Here is a 14,076-nt window from a genome sequence, read left to right as displayed (position 1 = left end):
TACTGGAAGATTTAAGAGCACTGAACTCTTTTTTTATTTGAATGTATAATAATAATAATAATAATAATAATAATAATAATATTCTACCTGTTCTACCTCAACTTTCCATCTTGTTTTAGTATTTTTTACTGTTCAATAAATGTTTCTTATTTTAAACTTGAGACCTGTAATATTTGTTATCATTGTGTCATTTTTTTTTTATATGTAAATTGAGGGAGCAAAAGCAGTATCGGCCCCAAATATCGGCTCAAGAAAATCGGCAGTCCATAATTGGTCATCGGCTAAGGGTGATGGAAAAAAATCGGTATCGGCATCGGCCCTAAAAAATCCATATCGGTCTATCCCTAGTTAAAATGGGGCTCAGACATGAATCAAAAGCATAGATATTGTTTGACCAGATACAAACTTTAGATGGCGTACAGTCAAGGTGCCGAAGAAGCAGAAGAAAGTGTCCTGTGTTTGTCTGAGATAACTACAGCTCCTGTACATTAACCCACCTGTCGAACCATCGTCTCTTTTTCTTGATTGTTAACAACAATTTATTTATTTATAAAGCACTTTGAAATGTAGAGTACCCTACATCACAAGTTAAACTACTTTCCATCTTCCCAGGTTCTACATCGGCTGTGACCGGTGTCAGAACTGGTACCACGGTCGCTGTGTGGGCATTCTGCAGAGCGAGGCCAACCACATCGACGAGTACGTGTGCCCACAGTGTCAGTCGACGGAGGACGCCATGACGGTCTTCACGCCGCTTACTGACAAGGACTATGAGGGCCTGCGGAGAATCCTGCGTTCGTTACAGGTGAGCGTTTTTTGTAGCTGCACAAACACGTGTGCTGACAGTGTACGGTTAACAGCAGTGATTAAAATATTTGTACCACAGTCAAGCTAGTTAAGGTCATTTCATTTACCTGGTGTCCCTGGTTATGTTACGTTTTTATAATACAATGCTGACCAAAACAGTGGGTAATCTGAATTTTGGGGAGGTTTACTCTCTACGCCATCACTGCACATTTACTCTGCAGGTAGTTGGACACTTTAAGCAGTAGCTGACGCAGCAGCAGCACTGTAGTGGTAGTTTTATTATAAGTGATATAGCGAACAGTGACACAGCTCCTCATCGCCCCACTACAGTGTAAGAGCAGCAAACAAAAGTCCTCTGTGTCGGTCTTATCTGATGGGTTCATCTCCCCAGAGTGCTACTTGGACAGCTGCCCGGCCTCTGCATTTTTTTCTAGTTTCCCTTTGTTTTCTCCTCTTGCCTCCTCTCTCCTTTCCCTCTTTCCAGCAGTCTGTGTATGTGTGAGAGAGATGGAAATGTGGAAGAAAGTAAGAGGGAACATCTGTGTTGACCCACCTGCTTCCAGTGTCATTTTCATGGTGCTGTTTGTTTTTCTTCATCGGTTTCAGCTTTCTCAAGTGTCTTGTCTTTCTCTTTATCTCTCCCTCTCGGCCCCTCCCTCCTCCGCAGGCACATAAAATGGCATGGCCGTTCCTGGAGCCAGTGGACACAAACGACGCCCCAGATTACTACAGGGTTATTAAGGAACCAATGGGTGAGTGGAGGAAAAGTGTAAAAGCACACACACACACACACACACACACAACACTGACAACAAGGTTTGTGATTGAATGTTTTCCAACTGCTGTACGCAAGGAATTAGCCTCCAGTCCTGTTTGGGTCGATCGTACTCTGGAGCCGAGCCTTTTCTGTGTTCTTTATGCCAGTGAGAGCTTTTATGTGTGCACATATTGAGCATATTAAATGTTCTCACTTTTCCCCTCTTTTTTTCTGAGTATTATAACTGACTTGCTCACTTTTTTTCTCCACTGTTTCCTTTTGATAGCCTTTTGTACGTTGGCTGACGCAGGCAAACAGCACAAAAACTCCCATGAGAAGAGACAGGCTGCAGCTTAACAAATGATGCTTAATCACAAACACATACAAAAGTCCAAAACAAATACAACAACTGAAACATGCTGGAAATGGAAATGTTTTTGGTCGTTGTAGCTCGTTTGCCCTTGTCAGCCAAAGTGCATATCAATGAGAAAAAAATCTAGAAATTCTATACAAATCTGAAGTATCATACAAATGTTACGTGTTCTACGTTATTTACTTCAGTTCAAAGTCCTTTTTTTTTTAGTTAGTATTTGTGGAAGAAACCCTCAGAAACAATGCTGTGAGACATTAAATGGCAAAGCAGCACAACAGTTGTTAGCGAGTCAAGCTGCTTCGGCCCTTGGCATCTATTTCAATGACATTTCAGTGCAAAAAAATGATCTGTCAAGGATTCTGATAATCAAATTACTGCTTAAGTCATTTATCAAGGTAAAATACCAAATATTAACTGTAGGGATGCGCCGAATATTGCAAAAAAACACACATTCGGTATTCGGTGGAATAAGTTAAAAGCAAGGCCGAATAATAGCGGCGTGTTTTGATAACACAATCAAACAGCTTGCCGTGACAGGCGGAGTAAAATGTCGGTAGTGTGGCGATCCGCCCGTCACGGCACTCGCATTTGCGACTAAAAATAATTTTGAGCGAGCAAAATAGGCTTAAATCATTCAGCACGCTGTGCGAGCAGCCTACAGATTTCAACCAGCAGCAGAAACAAAAGGCGAATCCCACCGATTGTGGGATGAACAGGGGTCACAGACACAGACAGTATGTATTCCTGTCAAATACGGCGGCCATCGGCTTAACGTTACCGGCGACGGAGAAGTCGGTTCCAATAATATCCTCTTCTTGGTGTCATGACTGCCCAGAAGTACCTGAACAGCCGAGCCAGCCGAACACAGGTATGTGACGTGTCAGAGGAGAAACGAGCCGTTCACATTACTCTTTCTGGCAGTAACGGCCCACAAACCTCACCGCACTTTAGGGACTGTTCATTACTTATGAAGGGACTGTCAGGGGAGGAGGGTGGCTGGTTGATTCTTATTTTATTTATTTATTTTATTTTGATCCCCCCTATGTTAATCACTTATTGATGCTGTTTTTGAAGTATGAATAAGTCAATAAGTAATTTATTCCATTGAAATATCATTGATGTATTATAGAAAAATGATTTATCTTTTTATAAATGACAAAAGGCACATCTGCCTCATTTTTGCTGTGGTATCGTGATACTACTCAGAACCATGATATTTTCATTGGTATGGCACAGTGGGTCCCAATTTTGGTACCGTGACAACACTAATCTGGAGGGGGTTCATCTGCAAAAACTAATGAAAAACTAAACAACGATATTCGGTATTCGGCCAAGCGTTTAATAATATTCGGCTTCGGCTTCGGCCACAAATTTTCATTTCGGTGCATCCCTAGTTAACTGTATGAATGTGAGGACACATTCACACTGGTGCTATTTGGTCTGCTTTAAACAAACCCTGGTCCGCTTCCACGGATAATTCGGTTTATTTGGAGTGGTGTGAATGCTCATTCGAACTCTGGTGCGGACCAAACGAGTGAACCCTAGTCCGCTTGAAAACTGGGGGTCTTGGTTCACTTTCAAGTGAACTCTGGTGCGGTTCGTTTACAGTGGGAAATGCAAACGGACTATCCAGCGAACCAAAGAGAGGAAGTGACGTAGAGCGCAGTGCATTTTGGTTAGAAAAAAACAAAGCCAAACAGTGAAATGGAAGAAGCAGAGGTTAAAAAAAAAAAAAAGAAAGATAGAAAAAGTTGGAAAATGTCTCGTGGGCAGGCGTAGAGTAGTGAGGAGGTGCTGTGCGTATTGATGTATGGTCAGAGGACTGTATATCGCAGTTGCTTATGGCTACCCACAATGGATGAATGAAGGTGTGAAATTTTTTGGCATTCCCAGCCCAATCGGTCCGAGTTCCCCGGACTATCCTGGTGTGAAGAGGAATTTGTCACTCTTTTCTTCTTTATATCATTGTTGTTGTTGTTGTTGTTTTCTTTTTTTGGACAGTCTATTGAGCAAAATGAGCAACTTGACAAAGTCACCTTGGGCTATTTTCCCTGATTTCTGACATTTTACAGACATGATAAATGGCTTAATGGATTATTTGATAATGAAAGCAGTCATTAATGTTGCATCCCCAGAAAATTTCATACAAAATAATTGAAGGACCCAAAACAAAACATTAAAGGTAATATTAAAGAAAAGCAGTGATCCGTGCTATATTTTCTGAAATCAGAACTCTTAAAGACTGAAAACATCACATCTTTTGTGGACTGGTTTTACTAATGTCGACATGCTCTTACTGTTGCACTTTGTGGCTCTGTTATGCAGGAAAAAATAAAGACCATGACTCGTGAATCAGCACATCACCAAGACTGGGATTGTGAGCAATCCCTATTCGGAAGATCAAATTGCCTCAGTAGTGCTGTTTTCTTTTCATAATTGCTTTAGGTTACTGGAAGCAACAGCCGCTCTCTATATCTTAAACTGTGCAGCAAGCCACCAGGAGGCCAGCCGGGAGGAAGCCCTCCAACTCAGATCAAACTGGCCATGTAAATGGGGACTTACGTCAGCAGGGCCTTTTTGAACTTCCACACAAACAAACCGTTAATGAGCTGCTCCGGGTCTGCCGGGCTCCCCGTGGAAAGGGACCAGCCCCACACTCAGCTCCTGTTGGCCTGGTCCTGGAAACTCTAGTCCTCCCTCTCCCTTCCACCGCAAGAAAAAGACCTTGTTGGTTTTCAAAAAAAAAGGGAGTATTTGGCTGGTGTAGCTGCAGCCGTTGGTAGTTTTTGGAGGGTTTTGAGATGAAATCTGATGACAGAGAAGAAGGAGGTCTTTGATATTGACCATGAGGTTTGTAAGCCCCTGGCCAGCTGGGTGGGGGTTAAGGAGGTTAAGAGTCGGATATGTTTGTTTAAAACGCAGCCTCGGGGACGCCGTGCAGAGCAAACCACCGGCAGCAGCAGATTATATGAAGCCTCGGTTGTTAGCTTCCTTGCTAACTCTTTTTTTTTTTATTTATTTATTTATTTATTTTTTTTTTTTTTTCAGTTTCTAACTTAACCAGGTTAGTAACACTGAAAGCTCCTTTTTATGGGAGACCTCGACTTGGAAGCACTCCTTTGACACTCGGATAATGACGCTCTCCTCAGGAATGACAAATCGGTCAGATCTCAGTAACTGATCTGGAAGGCTGAGAAGATCGAGGTTAAAGCTGGCAGAGGTTTTGGATTTTTGCTGTCACATATAAAGTGATGAACTGTGCTCCCAGGAAACATATTTGAATGTCTGTCAAACACATGCCACATAAGCTGCAATTACTTTGAAGCAGGCATGCTGATTTGTGGAACAAAGTCGATTAGAGGAGCCAGATATTTATCTGCTGCTTCCGCTTATGTGATGTTTGTCCCTGGCAAGAGTTCACGATTAAATGGCCATGTTTTTCTAGTCATTTCTGTTACATACTGTACATACAATCGTTAACCAAATATATTTCTTTAATCCCCTTTTCTTAGACCTTTCCACCATGGAGGAGAGGATACAGAAGCGCGAGTACATCAAGCTGACAGAGTTCGTAGCGGACATGACCAAAATCTTCGACAACTGCCGCTACTACAACCCCAGTGACTCGCCCTTCTACCAGTGTGCCGAAGTTCTGGAGACCTTCTTTGTCCAGAAACTGAAAGGGTTCAAAGCCAGCAGGTAAGATGGGGATGATGATGATGGTCAGCATTGATCGGGGAAACACAAAAATGGCAGCAGGTGACTTTGGGGAAAGGACGGCAGTGGAAGAGAAAGAGACCAATGTTACGTTCATACTGCAGACATTTCACATTGGTTTCTCAAATCTGACAGACTGTCGGCGCTGTTATTTGCAAGTGATCAGATCACATATGTGTGTCGAGACTCCAGACATCACTAACATATCTGCATGGGTTGCTGTGGTAACGATGTAGGCATCGGCAACTACTTAGCTACCTTAGTGACGTTGCTTCCTAACAGAGAGGCATGAAAAATGGAGGTCCCTTATTTCTTTCTCCAAACAATCACAGTACGGCGCTCCTCTGTCACACCAGACACACTCAGTGACAGAGCAGGCCAGTACACATTACGATGTCCCTTGCTGCAGTCATGGCGGGCTTCACTGTACAGTGAGAGCTGTGGTGCCATCTGCAGAGCACTAGCTGGTTGCGAGTGACACTTTGAAACCCAGTTTGAGCTGCCACAGCATCTTGACTGAGACACATCTGTAGAAATCCAACTGATACCACATTTCAAACCACCTCTAAATATGGTCAGTGTTTTTGTTTTTTTTGCTGTCCACACTTTGTAAAATAAACCTGTATACAATCTGGACAAGCCAGAAAACCAGATCTGGGCCGTCAGTCTGAACAAGTCATCAGCAGTTCCAGCTGTGTAGCTGATGTCGACCTCTGACCTCCTTGGAGGTTGGGTAGATACACTTTCTCCAATGAGAGCAGTAAAATCTAACCTCTCACATCAGATGCTTGTGGGGATCATTAACTCCTTCTTCTCTTTGATTTCCTGGGTTACCATCTTGTGCTTCCTCTAAACATTTAAGTCATATTTTTGTTACTGTTGTTTTGGGGTCATGACTGAATGCTCGTACAACATGCAGACTTCTTCTGTCCCCATAGAGAACAAATCGGCATAAAACACCAACACAATTCACATTGAAAGAAAAGCAAACCATGGCTCTGCATGGGACGCATGCCTTTTCCTACCCTCCCTACTCTTTTTTTCCCTGCAGACTGTATGAGCTTTCACTCACACCCTTGATCCTGTACAGTTTCATGTTGGTTGTATCTTCATTCAGCCTTCAGTCAGCTAATTTTCCACCCACAACAACATTTCTGCTTCAGCTTTCATCATGTAATGAAGGCGTATTTTTCTGCTGTGTTGTTTTAATGGAGTTCAGATTGAGCTCCTAAAACATATGTTAAGGAATAGTAAGTTGAAACTAAAAAAGCTCAACATAAGCAATTTGGTGAAATGGCAAAAAACTTTACAATCGATTTGTGCCACATAGGCTGGAAAGTACAAGAAATTAGGGCTTGATTATGCCAGATCTGGGCTGTTTTGTTCATCTGAGTATTTTCCAAATCCAGTTAAAGCGATGTTTTACTCTTTTTATTATGGCCTTAATGCTATTACTGCTGTTCCTGCCTACACTGTAGTAAGGAAGCAGTCAATAAGCCTTAATAACTCCACTATGATGTTGTGCCTCTGAACTCACCTCACTGCATTGCCCTCGCTGCATGATGTGATTGCTGTAGGTGGATGCACACTGCAAGCTTATAGCCACAAGTTGATTTATATGTACATACAATGCTAGTAGTTTATTTGCCTTTGCTGTATTGCAATTTGTTGATTTACCAAGCTGAACATTTAATAGTGTGTTTAAAGGAGCTGTATGCAACATTCAGAGTATATCTATAATTCACAGTCAAGGGTGAGACTGTCTGCACATGGTTCACAACATGGAGGTGGCTGAGCTGGCTGCTAGCAGCTAACAGTGCTAACTCCATAAGCAGCGCTATCAACAGCAACAGTGCTTACAGAGCTAACGTTATTAACCAGGGGGTAACGGGAGAGTGGTGCTACACTCCTGCGAAGTAAGGCTTAGATCGGGCCCAAGAAATCCAGCCCGACCCCACCCGAGCCCGTGCATGTTCTGTCCGGGCCCGGCCCGGCCCGGCCCGGCCCGTCCCTTTAACTGTAATTATGAGCCCGAGCCCGGTTTAAACCCGACATTTTACGATAGGATACGAACGTGGACATTGAAGGCTGACTCTCGTCTTTCTTTCCATGGCAAGCCTTCGCCATGTGCCTCTTAAGTGTCAAGGTCCCCGTCTTTTTGCTGTCATATACCAGCATTGCGCTGCATTTGGTACACTCGTCTTATTTTGATGCAAAGATTTGTACATTAGCAAGAATGTAGCGCAAAATAGAAGTGAAAGCAGTGCTCTGTTTATTTAAATGTGTGTGTAAAAGTGCAATAAAAATATTTTGTCCCTAAAAACAATGAAAAATCATGATCTCAATATTGATCAAAATAACCGTGATAATCACTTTGGCCATAACCGTGCAGCCCAACCGTCTTACCACAACAACACACAGGGGGAGCGACACTTCATCCTCTGCTCAGGACGCCATTACTCCACTTTATCTGTACATAGCAGACTGAGGTTTGCTGCTATATTAACACTCTGAATGTCACATACAGATCATTAACTGGAGGTGGTGAGATCTTAGGCTCGTGTCATCTCTACATAAATAATGTTTCCATCAGCATTTCAGCTCTGAGTTTAATTAGTTCATAGAGTCTTGTGGTCTGCATCCAGCTATGTGCCTAAAATGGTGATGTGCTTCACCCGCGTGTATTTACACCATCCATTCCCTCTCTCTCTCTCTTTCTCTTGCAGATTGTGATGTCAAACTCCTGGGTGCCGGGGTCACTCTTAAAACAAACAAAAACATAATTTGCTATCCTGGACGTTGCTGTTTTTACTTGTTTAAAACAGCGTTAAAAACTTTGTAAGAAAGTGCATATATTAAGCCACACTGTAGGTGTGATCCTTTTTTTTATTTTAGAGGCAAAGGAAAGAAAAAAAAGTTTCTACTGTCATAATGGCAGCCATGTTGGTAACACAAAGCATCCAAGGGAAAATGTATTTTCTTACACTTGTTGCAACAGATAACTGATATTTTGTTTATGTTTGAGTTGGATATAAGACAAAATATGAGGTTTGTCGTTCTCTTTCTTGAGATTTAGTTTTGAATAAAACAAAAAGCTATTGATTTTGATTGTAAAATCTGACTTCAGCTCCTCACACACACACACACACACACACACACACACACACACACAGATAACTTATCTTTTAATTTGACAACTGTTTATCATACTGGTCATAACATGCTGCAGCAGAACATTTTTACCTCATTTGTTAGTGGAGAATTTTTAAAAAGGCATGCAACATTTATTAGTTTCTTTTTATCCGCTGTACCCATGTATAATGTTATTTTATGTGAATATTATATCTTCTTGTGAAGGACTATTTTTATGTTCTAAAGGAAATAATGGTAGGATCTGTAAAGATAGATTGGAGATAAATGTAGCTTAGCTTTCCTGTTATAAATATGGCAAGCTTGACAGTCTCCAGTTTAAAATAAAAAGTCCTTGTACATACACTGTTGGGCCGACATCACATCACACACTTTGATAATGTTTCACCAACATGGCTGCTTGGTCTGCGTCAAAGTGTCTGACCCACTGGCATCCAATTCATGTTTTTGTTCTGTTTTTGTTTTTTTTGTATTTCCCCTAGTGCATATTTTTGTCATATTGTAAAGCTTTTAATAAAAAAGGAAACAACAAGAAGTTTTCCAACTGTTTTCTTCCTCCTCTCTTTGCCCGTCTCTGTAGGTCTCATAACAACAAACTACAGTCAGCAGCCTCTTAGCTCCCTCCTAAAAATCCAAGTGTCAAAAAGACAAGCCTTGTGAATGATTAAGCCCCGTGGTCCAAGTCAGGCTGCATCTGAACCTGAGCCCTCTCTGAAGGAGAGCATGCTCCCAGCTGAAAATCAGCTCGCACTGGTGTCAAAGCGCCCAACCTCCAACACGGAGAGAAAAGCCCCTTTTCATCCAAAGTGTCACTGGGACGTAAAGGCAGAGAAGTCCTACCTTCAGACCAGGAGACAGGGCAGCCGCGGACCCTGCCTGGCAGCCTGCTTCATCCCAACCAGCCGTTCCTACCAGTGCATCCCATCCATGAGAGGAAAGGTCCAGATGGGACACGCAAATAAAGTTGATAAGTTGGCTGGTTGGATTTTCAGTGGTCAGTCCGGTTGTCACAGCAGCAGCGGACTCGTAAAAGAGTTGTGTTCTTTCTGTAACTGATCACTATTTTTGTGTATCCTATATAGCAAAGTGTCAGCTTTGATCTTTCCACCCAGAGGTGCAACTTTCATTTCATCCTGTCACATTTTAACGACACAAACATCCCATTTAAAGCCGAGACCAACATGGAAATGTTCATGAGGTCAAAATGAAAATGCCCACTTTATGCTTCACATGTGGCCAACGGCAGGCTTCACACCCATGTACAGTACCTTCAGTTTCATCTCATATTTAACGGCTATATGCCTGAAAGCTACGGAAGCCCATTTCCAGCAGTGTGATTTTTAATAAAGAAAGTTATTTAACTACATCAAAACAATGACTGATATCAAACAAATTACTTTGTATTGTCTCTTGGTATTTTGAGATGCTAAGTCACTTTGAGATAAGTCATTATTTTGAGAATGTTTCCCATTACTTTAAGATAAGTAAGTCATTATTATAATTATTTTGAGAAAGTTAATTAATTTGAGATACTAAGTCATTTTAAGCAAGTTTCTTATTGTCATTATTTTTGGAAAAGTTTCTCATTATTGTGAGACAGTAAGTCATTATTTTGAGATACGTTTGTCATTGTCAGAAGTCGTTATTTTTGATAGTTTCTCATTTTGAGATACTAACTTATTTTGAGACATTACCTCATTATATTGAGATACTAAGTCATTATTTTAAGACTGTTTCTTAATATTTTGAGGTAAGTTATTAGTTATTCATTATTTTGAGATATTACTCACATTTTGAAAATTGTTATTATTGTCAGAAGTCATTAATTTTGAGAAAGTTTGTAATTATTTTGAGATACTACAGTAAAACTTAATTTAAAGGCCTAGTCCCTTTCACTAGCCCAATGTGGCTACGTATTTTGACATATAAAGGCCTGTCTCAATTAGAGGCCTGGTCTGGTTGCCAAGCACTTAATTTTTTTTATAGAAGTTCTTCAGAAGTATGACAGGGGGTTGTTGGCTACCCCAGATTATGTTTACATTCCTTGATTACCCTATAAGTAATTTATATTCCCTTAGTCCATAAGGGTCATCGGAGCAAAAATAATCAAAAGAATATTTCATGAAAATTAATCCAACTTGTGAGTATTGTTTTCACAGGACAAAGTGGTGTTGTGTCGGTATGCCAGGTGCTGTAATCCTTGAGTGCCATAAGAGTAATATTCATATTGGTTTAAATGAACAATTTGATTCTATCTCCCATCTTTGCTGAGCAACTGTTTCGTGAAAAAGGAATTAAAGGTCTGTCCCAAATATAGGCCTGTTAATTTTAGTGATTTAAGCAAATAATAGCCAAGGCTACTAATTGAAGTTTTACGGTAAGTCATTATTTTGAGGAAGTTTGTACATATGTTAACTTATTATTTGAGATAAAGGAGTTATTATGAGACAGTTTCCCATGATTTTGAAGATAGTCATTACAGTGAGTTACAGGACCTTTTTTTGTTTTGCATCACACTGGCAGAAATGGGCTTCCATAGTCAACAGCATTTTCTTGGGTCTGCAGGAACTAACGTTGCTCTTTGTTCCCCCACCAGATAAAAACAGCCCCATTGAAGCAAACCAGTTTTCAGATCTCAGGCGCAGTGTCACCATCCGTCTTTCACACTTCACTGCACCGTTACTTTGACTGTATCCTCAGTTGCGTAGCCCTGCACGAAGCATGAAGCAGCCTCATAAAACCCACTCTGCGGCACATTTCACTGTACATTCCCTGTCACAGTAGCCTGATGCTGAGATGCTCTGTTTGTATTTGAAGCTAGATTTCTGAAGTTCATTGTAGGATTAACATCACCACCTAAAGGCAGCATTCACTCAAGTAATTCAAGGGGTCTTCATTTTGTCTGAGGGCTGTCGAGTTAATTTCCAGAGGAAAACACCCAGGACAGACCATCTCACCCACCACATCCTGCCCCTCCTCTGACCTTTTACCATTTAGTGTTCCTCTGAAATGCAAGTGAAGAATGTTAACTAGCTCTGTGCTCCTTTTAAACTTGACCTTTCTGAACGGGGTCAAGGGCAAGAAGGGAGAAAGCGAGACTGTTAGGCCTTCAGGGAAGGTGAGACTTTTACGAGGCTTAACTAACCCACATGTACTGTACCTTCCATACACGCACTGTCTCGTCACAAGCTCTTGTTTCTGTCAGTGGCTGAGTCTGTAAGTCTCTCTCCCCTTATCTATCAGCCACTTCTTCCAACATATTTCATTGAAGTTGACAGGTTGGCTCACATATGTCTCTCAACTCGCCCTCAAAGCATGGTTAAGTAATTGGATAATGGACTTTTCCACTCAGCATCAACTCAGTTATGTTGCGGTCTGCGGCAGCATGTCTGGGAGTAAACTTTGAGTGGGGACTGGGGAGTCTTTGTACCGTGGGGTTTGTATGAAAATTTTATAGCTGCATTTTTAGCATATTTGGGCACATTTTTGTAATCGGTGATTATCAGTTTTGTAGGAGGGGAGCAGTCATGAGATACAGTTGTCTTTAAGTTGTTAAAAACTCTTTAAATTTAGGCAAATGTTTCCGTTTCAGTCATTAAGTTTTTTTGTGGGTGTTTGCAGAGTTGAGAGATAATGTAGCTGCTGTCTTCTTTACTGTGTTTGTGTGTCTTTCACACAAATGTCCGTCACTTTGTAATCTGATGATGATGTGTTTCATCCACTGTTTGTAATCTCTATTGTATATTATGGCTGTCCAAATATGTAGAGATGAAAGATTTTTAGAGCAGTAGAAACTTTTATTTTTCACTCTTTGAACCAGCAACTAAGCCCGCCTGTATATTTTAACTGTCTATTTTTTCTCTTTAATTGAAGTGAACTCTACATTTTAGGTGAAATTGCCCTTTATATTAAAAGTGCTGCATATTGTGAGCATAAAGGTTTTGAATGGGGGTAGAGTGACACAGTTAACTCTTGTAAAGAGTTTCTTTTTTTTTTTTTCTTTTTTTTTTTTTTTTGTAAGAAACCAACCAGTTCAACATAACTTCTATATTGACATTGCATTTCTTGTATTATTTATTCATATCAATGAAAAGTTCTCAGTTTTTTTTAGTAATGTTGAGGAAACGTAACTGCAGATAAAAAGTACTCTATGTTTTTAACTGATTGTGGCAACTCCGAAGAGATTCTCTTTTGTACTTGATAGGACATTTCATCCTAGATAATAAAAGTAATGTTTTTGACACGAGATTTCAGAAGAGTTGTGTTTTCTTTGATTGCCTCTGCTCATGACAGACACGCTGCAGAGCGGTTTTTCTAACTTCATCATACAGGCCTGTCCAAGTTTGTCAGTGTGCATTGTACTATCATACAACTTGTGCACTTTTTTACCATGTATTTACTTTTAGAACACTTTCAAGAGCTGACATCATGAAGTGTTTTACAATAAAAAAATTATGTATAGCAACAGAAATATAATACAGACTGAAGAAAAGTTAAAACAACAAACAGAAATAAGTGACAAATATATGAAAAGACAAGTGTTAGAGTGGATCTTAAGGTGTCTGCAGGTGACTGACCCTACAGAGCTCTAAAAGTGATCACAAACATCTTATATGAACTTCTGAATTTGATGGGGAAGCAGTGTACAGACATCAAGCTCAGTGTCTCATGAGACCGTATTGAGGACCCCATCAAAAGGTAGGGAAAAGCTGTTTGGACCATTTCAAAGTGACCCAGGGATGTTTTGCTAAGGCAGGTGAAGGAAGGTGAAGGTGAAATGAACGCATGAATAATCATCTCAGTCTCAACGGGCCTGAGCCTCAACTGGGGAAAAAAACAAGTGTGAATCACACACAAGATATTGGTCAAGAGTCAGGGTCTGGTCCATGCAGATTTTGCACAGAACATTTAACAGCAGGGGAAAGAAAACCGAGACCTTTCATTACTGTCAAGACGAGGCTGGCTGGCTGTGGCAGAACTGACATCTGTTTTGTCCGTGTTTAAGAAATTATCTGCCATTTTTTTTAAGAAGTTAGGTAGGTATGTAAAATGGAAAAATGATCAGGCTTAAAGGAGCAGTGTGTAGGATTTTGTGGCATCTAGTGGCGAGGTTGCAGATGGCAACCAGCAGAATACCCCTTTCCTCACCCCTGCCTTTCTAAGCCTGTAAGAGAAGCTGTAGAGGCCTTCAGGCAACATAGAAATGTAAAAGCCCTCTCTAGAACCAGTTGTTGGTTTGTCCATCCTGGACTACTGGCAGGCTCCATGGAAG

At 40.9% G+C, this 14,076-nt stretch overlaps 1 protein-coding gene across 6 annotated transcripts in view; it reads left to right on the top strand.

The window, feature by feature from the left end:
• LOC117254999 (nucleosome-remodeling factor subunit BPTF-like) overlaps window positions 1-10,249 on the top strand; it is a 53,029-nt gene extending 42,780 nt beyond the window's left edge. For 5 of the 6 annotated variants that reach the window (XM_033623533.2, XM_033623529.2, XM_033623531.2 and 2 more), the window contains 4 exons: window positions 613-805; window positions 1,475-1,559; window positions 5,450-5,636; window positions 9,385-10,249. In XM_033623533.2, coding sequence (XP_033479424.2) covers window positions 613-805; window positions 1,475-1,559; window positions 5,450-5,636; window positions 9,385-9,421 — 502 coding nt within the window. In that variant the 3' untranslated portion in view covers window positions 9,422-10,249. Of the gene's footprint in view, window positions 1-612; window positions 806-1,474; window positions 1,560-5,449; window positions 5,637-8,380; window positions 8,572-9,384 lie in introns of those variants that run through there. The other variant, XM_033623532.2, reaches the window with a different exon arrangement.
• Window positions 10,250-14,076: the final 3,827 nt, after the last annotated feature.

The sequence above is a fragment of the Epinephelus lanceolatus genome, chromosome 3, assembly GCF_041903045.1.
Source record: "Epinephelus lanceolatus isolate andai-2023 chromosome 3, ASM4190304v1, whole genome shotgun sequence".
Taxonomy (NCBI): Eukaryota; Metazoa; Chordata; class Actinopteri; order Perciformes; family Serranidae; genus Epinephelus; species Epinephelus lanceolatus.
The sequence above is the reverse complement of the archived record's forward strand: the minus strand, read 5'-3'. Positions and strand labels throughout refer to the sequence as shown.